This window comes from Lytechinus variegatus, chromosome 9, assembly GCF_018143015.1.
Source record: "Lytechinus variegatus isolate NC3 chromosome 9, Lvar_3.0, whole genome shotgun sequence".
NCBI lineage: Eukaryota > Metazoa > Echinodermata > Echinoidea > Temnopleuroida > Toxopneustidae > Lytechinus > Lytechinus variegatus.
In genome coordinates, this window is record NC_054748.1 from 13,679,394 (window position 1) to 13,701,386 (window position 21,993).

Genomic DNA, 21,993 nt, shown 5'->3' on the forward strand with positions numbered 1-21,993 from the left:
CAACTCTCATTTGGATGTAACTGGCTCGTTCATATAACTATTTTGTTAAAAATAAGCGAAACTTTGAAATGTCATAACTTTCTTATTTTACATCCGATTTTGATGAAATTTTCAGCATTGTGCTTGTCTGATTTTTCTCTATTGAATCAAATCAACATTTTTCTGAGGTGGACTTGACCTTTAAGTATAGTCCTTGGGCTCCGCCTTCCTTATGCTCGTCGATGACAAACTTCAGCAACTCATCAAAGTCCTTTGTCTTTGTGTCCAACACAGCTTGTTTGATGTTCTGCTTATCTGGAGAGTTGGCAATGGTAATGTAATTCCTCATTCCTAAGCTCTTAGCCACCTTGCTTCTGACGTCTGTTGTAGCTGTTGCTGTCATTGCAGTGACAGGGACAGTTGGAAGAATTGATTGCAGCTCTCCAAGCGGACCATGATTTTCTTGGAAAGCTTGCATCTTTCCAGAAGACTGGCGTCTCTTAAAAATGAATAGAGATGCAAATGTACATTATTAAATAAAATCAGCATCAGTATTAGTACTGTATAGGACTATGTGTACACTGACAGTGTGTAGCCCACTCTTATTCATTGCAAGGTGCTCGTCAATGACAAATTTCAGCAACTCATCAAAGTCCTTTGTCTTTGTGTCCAACACAGCTTGTTTGACGTTCTGCTTTTCTGGAGAGTTGGCAATGGTAATGTAATTCCTCATTCCTAAGCTCTTATCCACCTTTCCTCTGACGTCTGTTGTAGCTGTTGCTGTCATTGCAGTGACAGGGACAGTTGGAAGAATTGATTGCAGCTCTCCAAGCGGACCATGATTTTCTTGGAAAGCTTGCGTCTTTCCAGAAGACTGGCCTCTCTGAAAATGAATAGAGATGCAAATGTACATTATTGAATAAATTCAGCATCAGTGTCAGTATAGGACTATGTGTACACTGACAGTGTGCAGCCCACTCTAAATCATTGCAAGGTACTGCAGGTCAGTAAATATTTACTCGTCAGTGACCAGAACCATATATTCATCCATGTATTTAAAAATAAGTTGCATTAATGAGCAATCTATGGATTTTTTCATTCTTGGAGGACAAAATTTCTAATCTCACTTCATAAAATACAGAGAAATAAGCTGAGACATCATCAGTTTGCTCCATGCATATTCATAAAATCTCTTCGTTCATAAAACGATTTCACAACTTTAAATTCAATGAATTCAGCAAGTGTGCAAAATTTAAAAAAAGCGATTGATTCATTATTAGATTACCATTGTTCCGATGAAAGAAAATAAAGCCACCATTATGTTACGCAGTGATGTTCAACAACAAAAACTCCACAGACACTGAACACAGTCCAACTTTAGAAATTCTGATTTTTCTCTCCTGTCAAAGACTCGGGAGATGTTGTCAGCAGAGACAGCTTACCATGTGACAACTGCTGGCGAAGCTCATCGGTTAGTCCCCACTGATGTCTGCTGCAGCAACTTCCAACTCTGCAGCCCTATTAGGCTCGTCCTTAATCAGTGCTTTGAATGGCATGACAACAATCACAAAATTATTTCTGGAATCTTGTTTCTTCTTGAGCATTGTTCATAAAGCTTGTCGGTTAGTCTCCCACTGATGTCTGCTGCAGCAACTACTCCCAACTCTGCAGCCCTATCAAGCTGGTCCTTAATCAAAGCTTTGAGGGGCATTACAACGATCACAAATTCTTTCCGGATTTTTTAACCTGAAAACCGTTCATGAAGTCAACGCAGATCAAGGCACCTTGAAACACCACACTCTTTCCATATCCAGTAGGTTTACTGAAGAAGACATGTCCTCACTGAAAACTTTTGAGAGCTTGATCCAGTTGGATCTTCAAAGTCGTTATCCTATCACTGAAATCTGACGAAATTCAGCGTGGAGGAACTGTTTTCGACAATTTTTTTGGGTGGACAGGTTCTCGGGTTTTTGCGCGCTCACTCTGCTTGGGCATACGTACAGGATAAAATGATACATCAGAGAATACATGCAGAATACAACTGAAATTGTCTGGAACTATACTAGCATATTCCATGCAAATTCCCTCTTAAGGTTGCACCTTGAAAGTAATGTAGCGAAAGAGTGATTTTGTCTGTGGCGACCGGTGCACAAAGAGTTAATACATTTAGACAGAAGTCGGGTAATAAATGGAGCTGACAAAGTTTGACTCTACTCTTCCACTCTCTTGTGTAACTTAGGTGTAAAAATAGTCATGGATCTGAAATGAAATGTATTTTGTACTACAGCACCAGTATCAATATTTTCTACCATTTCATAAAAGTCAAAAGCTGTCCAGATGTACTGGTACATTCCTTTGTACATTTACAGAAGAGTTAGAGAAAGAATAGGAAAGAGAGAGAGGAGAAAGAGGGAGAGAAAAATAGAGAGAGAAGAGAGTAAAGTCTCAGGAATTCCTCGGGTGGTCTCAGGAATCCATTGGACTATCCCAGGAATCCCTTGGACCATGTCAGGAATCTCTTGGGTTTTCTCAGCAATCTCTTTGACCGTCTCTGGTATCCCCTGGGCTGTCTCAGGAATCCCTTGGGCTGTCTCAGGAATCCATTGGGCTGTCTCAGGAATCCCTTGGGCTGTCTCAGAAATCTCTTGGGCTGTCTAAAGAATCCCTTAGGTTGTCTCAGGAATCCCTTGTACTGTCTAATGAATAATAATAACAATAATAGTCAGTTCTTGTATAGTGCATAACACATTATGAATAATGTTTCTATACACTTCCAGAGGACTGGGATTTGAACCCATGATCCTCTGTTTTAAAGTCCGGAGACTTATCAACCTGGCCACAACACTCCACAATGAATCCCTTGGGCTGCCCCATGAATCCCTTGTTCTGTCTCAGGAATCCCTTGGGCTGTTTCAAAGCGCTTGACATTGTAAAGAGAATATTTTTTATGTACATGTATACTGAAGACACCTTGAGATTATTTTGATGTTGAACGTTAATTTCTTATTTATATTCTTGACCTCTCCCCTAAAATGTGTCTAGCATTTGTATTAAGTGAAAAAATGTGTATTATTCTGATCACATACATGTATTCCCCTTTACTGATGTTCAAACTGTTGAATTCATGCCATCCTGTCATTTTACGTAAAGGTGTTTTGTAAAATGTAAATGTTTGTAATTGCTCTGTAAATTATCTTTGGTCATTTCTCAAATAAAACAGATTAAAGATATTTTGTAATTCTATTTATCTCGCCAGTGTCTGATTTGTCTTCTTATGAGCTGTACTAACGTTATGCTTAGTATATTATTCCTATTTAGTTCAATCTCGACCTGTATCGTTTTATTATTTGTCTTCCTTCCATCCCTGTTTCTATCTCCATTTCATCAATTTCCCCTTTCACTATTATTATTTCCCCTTTCACTATTATTTCCCCTTTCACTATATATCTTTCATCTTCCATTTCTTTTCTACATTTTCCTCCCATCCATTTATCTTTTCTCTACTGGTTATATGTTGGAAATACTTTTTTTCTACTCTCCTCTCCCTTTGTCTTTCTGTTTAAAGTTGTTGCATCACTGTGCTTTTTTTGGGGGGGAGGGGGGGGGTGGCACGTGGCCCAAGATTGTCCGAATATTACTTCTCATTTTTCACCTACTTTTCTGTCCTAATCTCTTCCTTTTGATTTATGTATTTCTTCTTACCTCTCTCTCATCTCCCGTTTCCTTTTCTTTCCTTTTCTCTGCTTCGGGCCGCCATTTCAAGTACTCTTCTACTCTCCCTCATTTCTCTCGGTTTGAATTTATTACATCTTTATCCTTTTTCATATATCTGTTGTTTCTTTTTTTGGGGGGAGCACATGGCCCAAGATTAAAGGTCAAGTCCACCTCAGAAAAATGTTGATTTGAATCAATAGAGAAAAATCAGACAAGCACAATGCTGAAAATTTCATCAAAATCGGATGTAAAATAAGAAAGTTATGACATTTCAAAGTTTCGCTTATTTTTAACAAAATAGTTATATGAACGAGCCAGTTACATCCAAATGAGTCGATGATGTCACTCACTATTTCTTTGTTTTTTATTGTTTGAATTATACAATATTTCAATTTTTACGAATTTGACGATTAGGACCTCCTTGCCTGAAGCACAAACTGTTAAAATAATGAAATTCCACGTGTTCAGGGAGGAATGAAACTTCATTTCACATGACAATGATGAGAAAATAAAACTATTTCATGTAATAAAATACAAAAATAGTGATGTCATCATTTCCTCATTTGCATACTGACCGAGATGTGCATATAACTGTTCTGTGAAATGAAGCGAAACTTTAAAATGCCATAACTTTCTTCTTTTACATCCGATTTTGATGAAATTTTCAGTGCTATACTTGTTGAAATTTTCTCTTTTTATTCAAATCAAGTTTTTGCTGGGGTGGACTTGTCCTTTAAATATTGTTTATTTGCTCTCAGTCTGTCCTTCCTCTTTCTTCTCTTCTGTCTTGAAATTACATTTCCTGTTTCATTTCTTTGTTTTTTTTCTGCTTGCCCCACACTTTCTTTCCTCTCCCAATATTCTGTTCTCTTCCTCATCCTCTCGCCCATCCCCCCCCCATCTCTTTCCATCCCCCTCTCTATTTCTCTCTCTAAACCTCTTATTCATTTCCCTGGAAAACACAAACACATCAATTAGCCCAGAAAAAAAATCAATTTCATTTTATTTTTATTGCAAATATAGAAAATAACAGTTAAATACAATACATTTGCATTACAACAAGAATAGTTGGGCAACACTTGAAAATCAGTAATTCAGTCCTGGGATTAAACATAAAGGTTTGCAGTCAAGGACCAATCAATATCATCGTTACATGCGCACCTTGGTTAAAAACACTGAGCAAGAACCAATGAGAGTGGTCCTTTCATATTTGCAATTCATCACAAACCTCAAACTGGGCCCTCTTGCAGATTGAAGAGCCATCATTGGTAAACATGGTAATAGCTCTCAACAGAATGACTGGTGATCCTTTCTTGTGGTAAATGGTATAAAAAATGGGTGATGGTTTAGCGCGTAAGGATTACCAGTCTTTTTTAAGGTCGCTCTTAACTTACGAACAGCTTTATGAAACGGCCCCCTGGTAATAGCTCTCAAAAACCCAAGCTTTACATGAAAGATTTTTATAGTCGGACATAGCACACAAACCTCAATATCTTGTGCAAGATGTCGATAGGAACAGGTGGTCGCTTCATAAAGTTGTTCTTAAGTTAAGAGCGACTTTAAGAACAACTGGTTATCCTTTCTTACACTCTAGATAATCACCAATAAACATTTAATGGTGAATATCTGTCGTCTATAATGTCAGCCACTATGACTGATTAACCTACAAGTAAAGTGTTTGCTATAGGTAATTGGTTATATACCAGCTTGGCATTTACCCGCAAAAACGCTGTCCTGCTGAGTTCCTACAGGAGTTACCATAAACAGAAATATCATTTACCACAGGAAAGGATCAACAGTCGCTCGTAACTTCAGAACAGCTTTATGAAACAGTCCCTTGGACACGACAAAATTCAAATTCTTAATTTCGCATCACTTAATCACCAGCCCGAGGGTGTTTTATGAAGTTGTTCTGAATTTACAAACTGAAATTTACAACTGAAACATGTTCTTGTAGGCTAAATCATTCCCATTCTCACTGAAACCTACATGTACTCATTTTCAACAAGAATCTCAATGGAAAGGATATCATTTGTCAAAATTTGATTTTGGCTACAGGAAATCAGTTCAACATTGGCAATAGTGTTCAGTCATGATTCAGACATTGCCTTGCTTTTGAATAGTCCCTAAATTGATTGCAGTTGCAAAGACGAACCCATGACATAATGCTTTCATGATGGCACGAGCCATGTTTGTGTGGTCATAATGAGATCTGTATGATGTCATGAGTATGCAGGGGTGTGAGTGGTCACAAAAAAAAAAGCTGAAGAGTGTTGAAAAAGTCTGACAAAGACAGACCTCTCATACCTCTCATGCACAGAGGAAAGCCAAAAATAAGCTGAAATTAAGCTGAAAATCAAAACAAACAAAAAATCTGAAATCAGATAAGAATCTGAACTCTAACACCCCTGAATATGTTTGATGATGTCAGAAGTTTGTCTGCAAACGCTGTACAACTTTCAACCAATTCTATTGCATGCCAATTTGTTGCCCCGGTAGAAGAGTTGTTTTTTTTATGGCTTATACATGTACATCTGTATCTCTTGACTGTTTAGACAAAATGTTGAAGAGCATCGTCATATCCATGTGTGAACATGGCTAACATGACACTGAAAGGAAGAATTTCTTGATTTTTATCGGAGGCAGTGGCGGATCGTGACCCGGAGGAGACAAAGCATTGGAAGGGCACTGTATTATTTGTGAACAATGCTGTGCCCCTCCAATGCTTTGTCTTTTCCAGGTCACAGTCCATCACTGATCGGAGGGTGGGCGTTTCTTCTTATTCGAGTAGCTATTTATCATGATCTTGCTTCTTTCACATCCAATGCTCCATGATCCAACAGGGCTGACAGGAGGACCGATGGTTTCAAGGCTGTGCCGTGAATCTGAGAGGGAATATAACAAAAAAGAATGAGCGGAGGCATGATTTGAAATTTTTGTTTGAAACCAAAAAAAATATTTCAGGGGTTGATTCGGGGTTTCCTAATGCAGGTCCATATATTTGAAATTTTCTGTTAAGAAAAAAAGTTTCTCACCAAGAGGATGAGCATGACACCCCCCCCCCCCCCCCCCCGCAAACTGGAATTCAGAATATGACCCTTTCTCTAAAAAGCCTACACACTCCGAGAAACAAAAAGTGAAAAAAAAATCATACATCAAAGAAGAACTAGTATCTAGTAGTACATTATATACTAGAGCGGATCCAAGTTGAATACATACAAAAACATATGAAGATAAGAAAAAATAATAATAATAGTCAGTTCTTGTATAGCGCATAACACATTATGAATAACATCTGAATGCGCTTCCAAAGGACTTGGATATTATTACCCTGGCTGTAGCTTAAGCAGCCTTTCTAGCACTCAGTATTTCAAGGAATTAATTCCTGCCAGGTAACCATTCATCTCATCTTGGTTGAGTGCAGCACAATGTGGATGAATTTCTCGCTGAAGGAAACTACGCCATGGCTGGGACTTGAACCCACGACCCTCTGTTTCACAGTCCGGAGACTAATCCACTGGGCCACAACGCTCCACATTGAAGTTATCACAAGACTACTCACTGTGTGTACAAAGCTGCGTTTTCTGCTCTGAACAGCGCTCTCCCTGGGATTGATTGGATAGCGTATCTTTAGACGACGGCTGATGAAATCAGTGCAGTTGCACACGTTAGCTACCTAAAATTACAACATCCAACAAAAACCGAATTACGGTTTAAAAATGAACTCTGCCTATGTTGAGTATGAGACCACAGAAATATGACTTGGAGAAATTCGACTTAAGATGTTTTTAAGAAATGTTAAGCATATTCTAGGGGGGTGTTTCACAAAGATGTTAGCCTGACTTGCAGTTGCACTTATATAAATATCCAGTTGTGTGCGATATGAAAGGCATCACCGCATCAAATCATACTAAGGGACGCATGCTACTGCATAATATTCAATAAGATTAGGCGTTACAAATCATATGCACGTCAGCATCATTATTTGATTTATGTGGGGTCGACTTATGCAGAGACTACTATTCATAACACTTCACATTAGGCATGTCTTGCCTCGTCCCGAGTTGAAGTCCTGCGCGGGGCCACTTCCATTGATGAGTGGATACCATGCGTGACCATGGGGTCTCGAAACACACCCTAAACAAGTATTTTTCATGTTCTGAAAATGCACCCCTTGACAAGTATAAGTGTGTGAAACCCTACCCTTAAGAAGTATTGGAAAAAAATGGTCACGCATGGTATCCACTCGTCAAAGTACATGTAAGTAGCTCCCCAGGGTTGAACTGCTCAATCATTTAAAAAGAGTGAAGATTTGTCAGATAGACTCGCTGTTATATAGTGGTGGACAAAATCATAATGAAATCATCAGAGAACATCCTTTCAAAAACTACAAACTTTTATGGGGAGACATTCAATATTTTTGGAGTTATGACACTTTTTTTCATGATAGGTGCAAGATTGTAAGATTATTCAAGTTGGGGCCAAACACAAAATAGTGTAAGTTCAGAAAGAGTGACTATATATTCTATTGTTTTTAAAGCATAGTAATAACTTTTGTAGAAAATTCCAACCATTTAATAGGTATCTCAATTGGCCAACTAAATAAAAACAACTACTAAAATCATTTTTTAGATTTTTTTTTTTTTTAGATTTATTGATTTATTTCATTTCTTTTCTTTCCATTTTTCACATACAAGTCGAAAAAACATAAATACAATTACAAAAATGAATTTTAATGAATGAATTAATTAATTTTAATATGACAGGTGTTTTAATAATTTAGGCCACCACCATATTTCATGGAATTACAAATTTTAACTTACAGATTTAAATCATAAGAAAAATAACAAAAGTCATATGATTCCCTATTGGCACCAATGATGTAAATTTCTAAATATGACTGTGTGTTATAAATACATAGTCTTAAAAATATACGTTTTTAGATATCTACTAATGGTACAGAGAATAAATTGACACATAATTGTATTTGTATAGAGAAACTGATTTGAGAGGAAAAGTAATTGTTTTGCTAATTGGTAATGTATATGTAATTATTTGCTGTATATATTTATTTAATACCGGTAGTTAATTAGCATGTTATCATTCAAGTGGGTCTATATTACAAGACTACACTAGCATCATGGGTCAGAACACTTGCTGGAATGAGAAGTTGAGGACTCAAGATGGCGCTATTGGTTTGTATCTGCTTTAAATATGTGTCATACCTCTACGTAATTCTCCTCACTTGGCAGCCAGACTTCAACAGACATCATTCTATGCATACATGGTAGAAGGTTTCTACTCGATACCTCAACAGTCCTTCAAAAATGAACAACATATTTGTGGTATCAATCTAAAAATGATTTCAAAGAGAGTACAATTAAATGATGGCCCAAAAATTTGTATGTAGAAGTATTTTTAGATTTTACAAATTTAAATTATGCAAATGCAATCTCTATTGATTTGTAACATAAATTTTGAAGGAAACAATGTAGTGACAAAATACTAAATGTTGTCAATTTAAACTTTCCCTTTTAAATTACAGAATGATATCAAAAGTGATTATAAAGAATACATTTCCATGATAAAAATTTGCAAATTTCCATCTGATTTTTCTTTTGTTTCCATAATGTTGTCAATCTAGTCATTTTAGTAATTATTTTCAATCATTTTTTTCCTTCAATTTAAAAAGATTCTGATGCATTAAAAATGGACACATCATTTATATATAGGAATTTCTACATAAATGTTTCTTCCTTCTATTTCTTTTAGGCCTCGGAATCAAGATTTATTAACACATTTAAAACAGTGTATTGACAAAATTTGCGATCATGAGACCGAATAATACATTCCTCTAAATTACAAAATACATGTAAAATGAAAAAAAACAAGTGGAATGCCTCTGGCCGTCTCACCTGCATCACGCAGTTCAATATAGCAGCAGTGCTGACTTTGAAAACTACTCTAACTCGCACAAGATGTTCAGTGATACATGGTTACTCTTATGTCCACTTTTTATGAACTAGACCAATAAACTTACAGAGATATGATGGTTATTCAACAGATACACCCAATATGGCCAAAGTTCATTGACCTTTGACCTTGGTCATGTGACCTGAAATGCGCACAGGATGTTCAGTGATACTTGATTACTCTAATGTCCAAGTTTAACGAACTAGACCAATAAACTTTCAAAGTTATGATGGTAATTCAACAGATTTCCCCGATTCGGCCAAAGTTCATTGACCCTAAATGACCTTTGACCTTGATCATGTGACCTGAAACTCAAACAGGATGTTCAGTGATACTTGATTACTCTTATGTACAAGTTTCATGAATCAGATCCATAAACTTTCAAAGTTATGATGGTAATTCAACAGATACACCCAATTCGGCCAAAGTTCATTGACCTTTGACCTTGGTCATGTGACCTGAAACGCGCACAGGATGTTCAGTGATACTTGATTACTCTAATGTCCAAGTTTAACGAACTAGACCAATAAACTTTTAAAGTTATGATGGTAATTCAACAGATACCCCAGATTCGGCCAAAGTTCATTGACCCTAAATGACCTTTGACCTTAATCATGAGACCTGAAACTTGCACAAAATTTTCAGTGATGCTTGATTACTATTATGTCTAAGTTTCATGAATCAGATCCATAAACTTTCAAAGTTATGATGGGAATTCAACAGATATCCCCAATTCGGCCAAAGTTCATTGACCCTAAATGACCTTTGACCTTGGTCATGTGACGTGAAACTCATGCAGGATGTTCAGTGATACTTGATTAACCTTGTGTCCAAGTTTCATGAACTAGGTCCATATATTTTCTATGTTATGATGACATTTCAAAAACTTAACCTCAGGTTAAGATTTCGATGTTGAATCCTCCAACATGGTCTAAGTTCATTGACCCTAAATGACCTTTGACCTTGGTCATGTGACATGAAACTCTAATAGGATGTTCAGTAATACTTGATTAACCTTATGGCCAAGTTTTATTAACTAGGTCCATATACTTTCTAAGTTATGACGTCATTTCAAAAACTTAACCTCAGGTTAAGATTTGATGTTGACGCCGCCGCCGTCGCAAAAGCGGCGCCTATAGTCTCACTTTGCTTCGCAGGTGAGACAATAAAAATGAAATAAAATTGCATACTTATCAAAAAGTATTTTTAGTGGGTCAAACCACAAAATGAGATTTGCTTGGAATTGGTCAAGAAACCTACTGACCTGAATGGAATGTCAAAGGTCAAGATGAGGTCAATCAGCATGTCGAGATACTGAAATAAGAGAGCGTTGCTTGCATCCTCTGTCCCTTCACTTACTCCAAAGATTTCACCCTGTTGAGAATTAGAAATCAAGTCATCTCTGGGAGAATATGAACCAAATCTGCTAAAATGCCCAGCCGCCATTATATTGACCAGACCAAGTGAATAGTTAGACAAGTTTCTTGTTTTTATTGTTGAAATTCAACAGAATTAACACATTATCAACTAATAACTGACAAATGGGATTCGAACCAGTGTTATCAGACAGCAGCATACAGCTCTAACAGGCACCTTGGACCACTCGACTAAGACCATTTGACAGCAGCATCAAATATTATCCAGAATTTATTTATTTTATTTATTTTATTTCCAGGCAAAAGACATCAAGAATAAGTACAAGAAGGAGAAATTACCACCGACTAGTGCCTGAGGATGACTAAAAGAAAAACTAGTTTCTGTTATGAAGCTCTCCTCACTAATCGGGGTTTACAAAATTAAATATACAAAAATAAAATCGGTATAGAATGACAATATAGAAACATTACTTATTAAAACAAAAACCTAACAATAAGGAGTGTTTGTTTTCATGTGTAATTATAATATCCAGTCAATATGGAATGTTCGTATATTTATTTAAACAAACAATTATCAGATATATAGTAAAGCCTGAGGAGGTGGAATTGTATAATATATAAGAATTTATATCTTTACTCTACAGAGATTCTATACCTCCATTTCACTCTTTTTTTTAAAACCTTAAGTCTTGCCAATTAGAAGATTGGTGGGTATGTTAATACAAATCAGCTTAAAGGTAAATGCTAGTTTTGGTAACGATATCAAAATGAGTTCGTACAGAATCCAATGAAATGACCACCAAAGTATCTGTTTGTATAAATAAAACGCATGTGCCAAAGGATTCTGGAAGAAATTGTGTAATTGCTGAGAAATCAGCAAATAAGCAAAGGATTCGGGTAGGGCGTCGGGCCCGACGCTCTAAGCAATAATTATACATTGTCCCACGTGCGCTTATCTGTGTTGGGGATCTTCGGTGTGAACATTTTTCAGCGTAGATTTCAAGATTTCACAAAGTTCAGTTAATGTAACTGTACCAGACCTAGATCCTCGATGATATACTGACAATTAAGCCTTGTTTTACAGACTTTCTCATGAAATCAGTGTTTACTGCAACTACTGGAATTTCTCTTAAATGTTCCATGAACTCACCCTGGAATCCTGAAATTGGTTATGAAGACCCTCAAAGTTTGAAGATTCTGGAAGAAATAGTAATAGAAATAATAATTTCAATTTCTCTAATAACGAAACTCAAACAAATTACTGAAATATACAGTATAGTGAGAATAATCCACTAAAAGCAGTGTTTAATGATGTAACAAAGCCTACTGGAATTCAGATAAAACTATTATCTAGCAGTGATGACAAACAAGTGTTTTTGTACTGCAGATAGAACTTGATATTACATCAAAGTAATATTTTTTTTACAAAATTGATTACAAATTATAATTTAGTGATCCATTTGGTTTTCCAAATTGCTGCTATTTTTAATATTATTAATAACTAAAGTGGGACGTGTAATACTGTACATATACCCCCTAAATGCATCTAAAAGCATCAGACAGCTTTTTTAGAGAGAGCCCTGGAAATGCTCATAGGCCCATATTCTGAAGTCAGGTTTAACTTAAACTCAGGTTTAAAGTTGTGGTTTAAGTATGGATAGCCAATTGTTACATAAATCACGAACGGTAGAGATGTCATATTTAAGCTCATTTGGCTCTTAAATCATTCATAATTGTCTAGGAAGTATAAATAGTTGATTTTCTTCACTATTGATGAATCAGGAAAGAGCACAGTAAACATAAGAAAAATACAACGTAATAAAAATTTTGATACTTTTGGCTTCCCATAATTTTAGCAGAGTTAGACCATGGTCTAAATTAAACCTGACTTCAGAATACGGGCCATAGGGTCTTAATGTAATTTATAATATAATGTCACAAATTATGGCCGGTGGTCTCAAAAAAGAAGTCTTCAAATCAACGAATAAGGTAAATGGTAAATGTATTTGAATTCCTGAAAATGATTACTTAAGATAAAAAAAGTTAAAGATACCTTGGATTCAAAATCAGTCTACAATATCAACAATATTTTTTTACATTTAGAAGCAATCCTGTTATTAACCCAAAACAAGATGCATCTGCTTTATGAAGCATTCATGAAATAAAAAATCACCCCCCCCCCTCTTACCTTTAGATGCATTGTAATGTCTCCCAACTGCAAAGGACCTGAAATCACAAAACATCAAATAGTCACAATTTTCTTTAAAATATACCTGTATACAGTATACTCATTCATCTTTTCTACATATCATTTTATGTTCAGATATCAGAACTTGAAATGGAAAACAAACTACATGTAGTTTTCCTGCTGAAACTAGAAGGTACCTGAACAGAGCCTGAATTACAAAATTCAGGAATCAATTGCATGAATTCATGATTTTATGTTGTGACAAAGGGAAAAAGCATGCACATACAATCTGTAATATAGTAATGTGTCCTTTAAAAAGTGGCTTTGTCATTATAGAATTTTGGTCATATATTAATTATAGGTAAAGTACACAGCCTGAAGACAGCACTTTGCATTCTGTTATACGTAATTGTTCATTAGGATTACGCTTTCTACAAACCTTTGGGGGAGGTCACTGGCTTCTAATACTGACATCATGTAGTAAGCTGAAGGTGCAATAAGAGGAAAAAATATGATTGTTGTCATATAAAGAAACATAAAAACATGAACAGGACTGTGAATTAGTTTTCAAGTTCAAGAACTCCATCAGCATCTGGAAATTCTCACTACAGAATGCAATAGAATTGACTGCAAATCTAAAAATTACACATTTGAAATGGCTGCATAAAAGCAAACATGATTCCAAGAGGTTCTGAATGGGTGTAAGGGTACAAGGCTTCGCAGGAATTAGCCTTCCAATTTGTGAGAGGTGAGTCATTTTTTCCATCAACCCACCAAACTCCCATACACACTAAGAGCCTAACTGGTCAAATATGGGAGACATTTATGATAAATTGTTATCCCTACTAAAATTTTATCACAAACAACTTCTTGGTTAAAATTAACCTGTATACTATTACCATATAAGAACTATGCAATCACTTTTTCATATGCTTCAAAATATATTCCTCGATACAACTGTGGTACACATAATTTCTTTAAATACTGAATTGATAATTGCATTTACAGCATATATCCTTTTGAAGAATGAAACTTTGATAGGTGGTTTGTGGTTCCAGATATCAACATACCTAGAAATCCCATTGGTGATGTCCCAGCTAAATGCATGATATTCTCACTCGTCTGAACGACATATGACTAAGGAAAAAAGTAAAAAGCGTCAAAGAGAGATTAACCAGTAGTTCAGAACCAGAGAGGACCTTCTTGGCTTAGTTGCGATACAAAGACAACTATAGTAAGTGCTCTGATTGCCCAACATTTCAAATTTTACTAATCAAGAAATCAATCTCACAGCTGATCATAATACACGGAAATAAAATCAAAAGCTAGCAGAACAGGGTCCCATCTTACAAAGAGTTACAATTGATCCAATCAATCTCAACTGTACGGAAATCTATGTCACAATTCATTCTACAGGAAAATTGCACAATGTCCTTTGTAAACAAAGAGAAGTTCACTGAATTTCAAGATTGTATTCATCATATCAAGAAAATGTTATGAATAAACATGCATTTTAGATGTTGACTTTGCTGGCTTCCATAGTTGCGGTTGATTGGATCAATCGCAATTTTTTGAAAGACGGGGCCATGGCCTGGAGCGTGTTATGCAATCGGCGCCAGTACTTCTGGGAGAAGGAAAGCAGTTTGAAATAAATAATATACAGCCATATGAAACATCCTATACTGTTAATCATGAAGAAAACATAAAGGAAATCTGTATGGGTACATACACACATACAAGCGAACAGGAATCGTTTAAACTTAACTCTGTAACAAGTGTGAATTTCCCAAGCAGAAATCAGAAGTGGCGTTTGGAAATGGCATGCCTTTTAAAAGTCAACATAAATTTATTGAAATTCATGACTGCAATATTGGATGATTCTGTAGTCTCATCTTGATACAACAAGCAGACACATGTAGTTTATCACTATATTCAATCATTCAATGAAATACTATTTTTTAATGAACAATTTATGGGCTTTTAATCAGACTGTAAAACATATATATATATATATATATATATATATATATATATATATATATACTTACTTCATTTGAGTTTTCAGGGTTCAGTCCTAATGCTTCCTGTTGAAATAAATATGAAGAAAACTTGAGCGTGCTTACAATGTACAAAATTTCATGTCATTGTTTTCTCTATGTGATTTCCTCACAAGTATGGTAAGATTTACCCTTATTCACAATCCCCCCCCCAAAAAAATAATAAAATAAAAAGTAAAAACATTTTAATTAACAGTGAACTAATATTAGCATTCTACAACAGGTACTAAAATGTACATTGTACATCAAATTTTCACAAGATAACACCAAATTGGCACATAAAACTATGATTAAGTGTTAAATATCAAGTGTAAACATTTTAAATTTACCTCCATTGTGGCATTTACATAAAACGCAACAAACCTGCATCATTTTCTGTAGGCATGTAGATTTTCTTTTCATCTCAGTCAAATGATATGTGGCTGAGATATCAAGGGGCCATTATCCATGATGCCCCCCCCCCCAAACCTGGAATCGACAAGAGCAAAAATGTCATGGGAATATTAAGGTTATATATTACCATATTACAACAAAATGATTCTAATGCTTACCATCGTAATTGGTTTATACATGTCGGGCATTGAGAACCTTGTAAAGCCATTGGATGTCAGATGAGATGAAACAGAAGAAATAAGATCATATTCCTTGAGGACTAAGTCTCCTTCGGTGTACTGATAGCCAGGGTGAACCATTGGGTTGCTAGAAGATATGATTTACATTTATACTACTACTGTTAATGCTAGATTTATTTCATATGTGCCTATGCTATCTGAACAATGTAATACACTGTAAATTAAAGTATTCTTATGATCATCTTTATCAGTGATAGTATTATAATTAATATCAAATTAATCAAGGAGGATCCACATTTTACAAGCATTGATTTTGGTGGACCCCCCCCCCCCTCATTTCAATATCCATATACTCTATTTTATACTGCTTATCTTTAAGATGGCAATCCTTAAATTTGTATATGATTAATAATACTTTGTATTATCATGTTTGAATGGAAATGAAGTATAGAAATGAATTGAACTGAATTGAATTGGAATTTTATTAAATTATATTGTTTAAAATCAATCAATCAAAATCAGGCATTCACTAAACCAAGAGATGAGATGTCTTCTAGGGATGTGATTCAAAATGGCTTAATAAAAGCCATTGCAGTTTACCATCTGCAAAACTACCCTGAAATACTTTTTTAGACCTTAATCATACCCTAGAATGGAGATGATTAATGAACATTAAATGGGATACTCACTGAACTGACAGACAGGGATGTTGTTCTTGAGATGCTGGTGATGTGAGTTTACCTCCAAAGCTTTCTTTCTCAATGTTCTCTTCCCCAATGGGCTGTAAGAAAAGATATAGAAATTTTACTACTTGAGAAAAATTGATGATAAACATCTCTGAAATATAAATTGCTTGAAATAGTGAAGATTGCAATCCATCACGTCTTCAAAAGAAAAAAGTGACAAGCAAACATTTTTGTTTTCTGAAAAAAAAAGGGCAAATTCCAATCAGGAATCCATGTTTTCTACTTTCAAATTCCCCCTTCCATTTCACATGTACCTTTGCATGCTTAAATTTCTTCTACTTTTACTCTCTTTCCATTGATACACTGTTATGTTTATCATAAGAATTAATTTCATTTGAACTTACCACCCACCCCTGACTATTCAATTTGCTTTTCTGTTTAATATGAAAAAATTACTCTTACGTCAGGGTGTACTTCCCTTATATCCCTTATAAGTGAAAGGTTTCATGTTTATTTCATTTGAATACACCCCCCCCCCACCACCACGTCACCAATATCACACACCACCATCACCGTGGAATCGTCAAAATACACCTTAATGCATTGACGTCATTGCGGCGCCATCTTATACATTAGCGCCATTGCCCTGCATGAATTGGTGATCTGCAGCTGGCGCATCTCTGACAACTCCATTTACACATATCCTCTGATGAAGGGCGCTATGAGACTAAGGCGTCATATGCATAAGGGCCCCGTCTTACAAAGAGTTATGATTGATCCAATCAATAGTAACTATGGAAATCCATCAGTGTCATAATTTTTTCTTCAGAAAATTTGCACGATGTCCTTCCTCAACAAATAGAAGCAGTGAATTTTCAAGAAAACAATGAATGCTTGAATATACATCATAGTTAGAAAATATTTTGAACAAACATGCATAATAGATGTTGAATTTGCTGGCTTTCCATAGTTACGATTAATCGGATCAATTGCAACTCTTTGTAAGACGGGTCCAAGGTCTGATTTACTCACCACCGCATTGTGTAGGTGATTTGGTAAAGCCAAGGCCAGAGGATATAACCTATTCATCAAGTCATTCAAAGTGCTCTGTGGATAAAAAAATTGTTGAATGTCATTCAGTGAACAGTTCCAAGAAAGATAAGAGAAATCTATTTACACACAGAAAGAAAAATAGATGGATCATAGATGAATAGAGTTTAGAGAGAAGAGGAGGGCAGGGGAGAAGGAAAATATAAATGTTTCATTGTAGTAGTCAACAAATGGTGGGAAAATTTACCAGGTTTCAGAGCACAATGTCATATTAATAACATATCATTATAAAGATAAAGACTTTTATATTGCACAATGTCATACATATATTTCCTGTTATTACAATGATGAACATAATGACTACTTATTTCAATGGCCTATCTCAAGTGCAAGAAAGAATCACTGCCACTACGTCACAACCATACCCCAAAATGAGATGGGCTCAAGGACAATGACAGGTGAGTCATTCTAGCCAATGGACAGCCTTTTGCTTTGTGTGATTTTCATGGAGAATAAGACCCTCTAAATCAGATGAAATATATTAACAAATATTACGAATGCTGTATAATCAATCTGCAGATAAATAGACAATCTGATGAGTTACACAAGGCTGCATTTACCAAATTGATACCAGTGAACTTTTAACTGACATTTATTCTTTTTAACTTACATTTACTCTTTTCACCTCTTCTCTGATTTTCCTGCCTTCAAGTTGGATTTTCTCTTTGGTCCCGGCTTCTCCTTTCTGAAAAAGAAACACAACAGAAACAAACTCTTAAAGTAAAATTCTTACACAATATGAAAGACGAACTTCAAACTCCAAGATGTCTTTTTTCTTTCGTATTCAAGACTTGACTGAATCTTGTCTAACTCTAACAAATAACAAATGCAACAAAAATACTTTTAATATCAGCCAATAAAAATTGAATGATTTCAGTAGCTTTATTTCAAATTTTGTATTGCAACAAGTTTTGTGAAACAGGTCCCTGGAGTAGGAAAAAAATATGCGCCAAGCTAAAGTAAGGGCAGGACCAGGATTTCAAAGGGGGGCAGGGAGTTGATTAGTTTTGTTCACAATAATTTTGAAGAAAAAAGTTATCAATATCACAATATCAAAATTGTCGAAATTTGCCTCAAAACTAATCTGAGAAGTGAAAAAATACAGTTACCAAAAAATTATGCAAGTCTAAGTCTAACCCTGCATTGGCATCACATTAAATGAGTTTGTGATGTCAGCAAATAATCTTTGCTCTTGGACATCAAGTCATAACGTGTTATGAAAGAGGCATATTTTTGCTGCAGACTGTTCAGATCCAGGATAAATTTGCCATGGCAATCTAATGCGACATTGACCAAGTGTTGCATGATGGTCACTCCGCAACAGTATTACAGCAAATTTGTAATATAGTATAAAGGTGGTATAAAACGAACCCCCAAACATTGTTAAACAACCAGACGATACCTGTTTACTGAGTTGTTTAGCTCTTGTGTTGAGGGCTTTTCTCTTTCTTTCCATCTCATTCTTCTGCTCCTCGAGATTACAAACCTCGTTCCAGATAGAGATCTATGATATTGGGATAAAATATAGTGATTTTAAACTAATTACTGGTTAATAAAATATTAGTAATGATGATGATGGTGAAGATGATCGTAATGATGATGGTAATGATATTGATGATGATGATGATGTTGATGACAAATTGACAATAACGCAATGATGATGCTGATAGTATTAGTATTAATGATCTAAGGATGATGATGGTGTCATGAATCAGTGATGATGAAAATTATTCTATTTTAGTGAAGATGATAATCAAAATTGAACATTACTAATACTATCAATGTTTATTTGCCGAGCTGAGCTTAATATCAATGTTCAATGTGAAACTCATACTGTAGGAAGATTGATGCTATCAAAACAGCGCTAATTGAATTTAGCATATAGTCTGCATAAATATAGAAAATGTAATCACAATTATCGTTTTCCTAGGACCAACATTTCTCAACTCTGCATGCATCTGTTTTTGATCCCCTGCCCCATTTCCTTCCACATTTCATCCCCTTTCAATCCCCATCATCATTTACCTAGCTTTTCAACTCTACCATCATCACCCCTCATAGCTAATCACCCATACGGTACAGCTAGAACAGTTGTATGATTATGAACTTTATTTCACACAGCTCGACAAAATTGTCTCAATATTATTAAGTTATTGCATGCATTAATAAGGTTTATCGCTAATCAGAACCGCAATGCATCATGGGATTGAAAAAGGGCCGTTAGCTAGCTCTGCGCACGCACACACTGTCCTAATGCGCAGAGCTAGCTAGATTGCCCCCCTTTTCGATCCCATAATGTAATGAATTGTGGTTCTGATTAGCGATAAAATCATAAACCTTAGTTATTGCACGAATTAAAATGAAAAAAAATTGTTTTGAAAACAAACCATCTCTGAAATATTGATTCCCTTTATTTCCCTTGCTTCAATGCTTTTCTTGAACTTCTCTTCCTCTAGCATTATGGTGTTGAAGTCTAATTCAGGTTTCAATACAAATGGGACATGTTCTCCTTCGGACGACGGAGTGTACAAAGACGTGGATGAAAACCTCTTTCCAACGTGGGAAACGGTTCCAAGATGACGCCGAATCTCCAGGCGCGACAGTCTCTCGCCGTTCCGTTCAAAAGCTGCGGAATTTTTGATGGGCGTGGTGCAAGACTGTATCTTGCAATTACTGCAAGATCTCCACACAAATGTGTTGATTTGTCGTGCTATATCATAATATCGAAGTTTCACGAACATTTTTAGTATTGAAAAGTGACTTATTGCTGAAAACTTGTAAAATTTCGTTTGGAAATCACACGACAGGGGAATTCACGTTCCGATTATAACGTAGAGGGCGTCAACAACATTTTTTTTGATCAATTTTGTCATTGATCTTCAACTAGATGCCTCCCTTTAATTCTCGTCATTATCATTTATTTTTTTAAGCAGAAATTCCTTTCTGCGAATAAGATCCTGTTAATACTCATAGTCTCTATCGGAGAATGATGAGATTGATAGAGTCTGATGAAGTCATAAATTTTATATTGTCTTTAATTACAACAACAAACTTTTCTCTCAGGGTGAACTTAAAGTCTTATATATACTCATTTATTTATTCTTGTTAGTAAAAGACATGAAAGAAGAGTAAAGGGTTTAAACTTGGATCCATGGAGAACCGAAAGGGATTCAACCCCCCCCCCCCGGGAAAAAACAAAGGGAGAGAGGAAAGAAAAGGGGGGAAAAGGATCTATAGATAAATAAGGGAGTTGGAGAGATGAAAGGAATGGAAGGGGAAAAATGCCAGGAATACAAGGAAAGGAGGAAAGAAAAGAAATAGATGGTTAAAAAGGGAAGGGGAAATGAATAGAAATAAAAGCAAATGGAGGGAAAATCAATCAGGGAAAGAGGGAAGACTGATAACGGGAGAGGGGAAACAATCCGGGTAAACAATCATGAAGGGGAAAATGTATTTGCATAGGCGCCGCGGATTTAGGGGAATCGAGAGCTATTTAAAGGATAAGTCCACTCCAACAAAATCTTGATTTCAATAAAGAGGAAAATTCAACAAGCATAACACTGAAAATTTCATCAAAATCGGATGTAAAATAAGAAAGTTATGACATTTTAAAGTTTCGCTTCATTTCACAAAACAGTTTATTATGCACATCTCGGTCGGTGTGCAAATGAGGGAACTGATGACCACTCACTCACTATTTCTTTTGTATTTTATCATATGAAATATTTTTATTTTCTTGTCATTGTCATGGAAATGAAGTTTCATTTCTCCCTGAACACGTGGAATTCCATTTTTTTAATATTTTGTGCTTCAGCTAGGCAAGGATGTCCTAATCATCAAATTCGTAAAAATTGAAAATTTGAATAATTCAAACAATAAAAAACAAGAGAAATAGTGAATACGAGTGACATCATCGACTCTCTCATTTGGATGTAACTGGCTCGTTCATATAACTATTTTGTTAAAAATAAGCGAATCTTTGAAATGTTATAACTTTCTTATTATACATCCGATTTTGATGAAATTTTCAGCATTGTGCTTGTTTGTTTTTTCTCTATTGATTCAAATCAACATTTTTCTGAGGTGGACTTGACCTTTAAGTGCTCCCCCTCCGGCCTCTAGCAAAGTAAGAAAATTAAAGGAAAGAAGGGAAAAAGAGGTGGAGGGGAGAAGGGAATAAAATCGGACAAAGGCCAATGAAGAAGGGATCGATCGAAGAAAAATGGGGCAGAGAATACGGAAGGGTTTAATCCCAATAATGGTTCCCATTTTTGCACTAAACCATAATTATAGAAGATTTTTTCATTTTACAGATTTAATCCTTCGTAAAATTCAGTT

General features: G+C 35.6%; 1 protein-coding gene across 1 annotated transcript; it reads right to left on the reverse strand.

Annotated features, from left to right (window-relative positions):
• Positions 1 to 4,684: 4,684 nt before the first annotated feature.
• LOC121421819 (serine--tRNA ligase, mitochondrial-like) lies at positions 4,685 to 20,468 on the reverse strand (the record flags this gene model as incomplete). Its single annotated transcript, XM_041616619.1, has 15 exons — positions 4,685 to 6,578; positions 7,256 to 7,369; positions 8,919 to 9,012; positions 10,931 to 11,040; positions 12,193 to 12,239; positions 13,231 to 13,268; positions 13,670 to 13,715; positions 14,301 to 14,367; positions 15,279 to 15,314; positions 15,839 to 15,986; positions 16,549 to 16,640; positions 17,578 to 17,652; positions 18,266 to 18,340; positions 19,058 to 19,159; positions 20,043 to 20,468. Coding segments are annotated over 15 exons (1,557 nt in total), but the record flags the coding sequence as incomplete, so codon positions are not given.
• Positions 20,469 to 21,993: the final 1,525 nt, after the last annotated feature.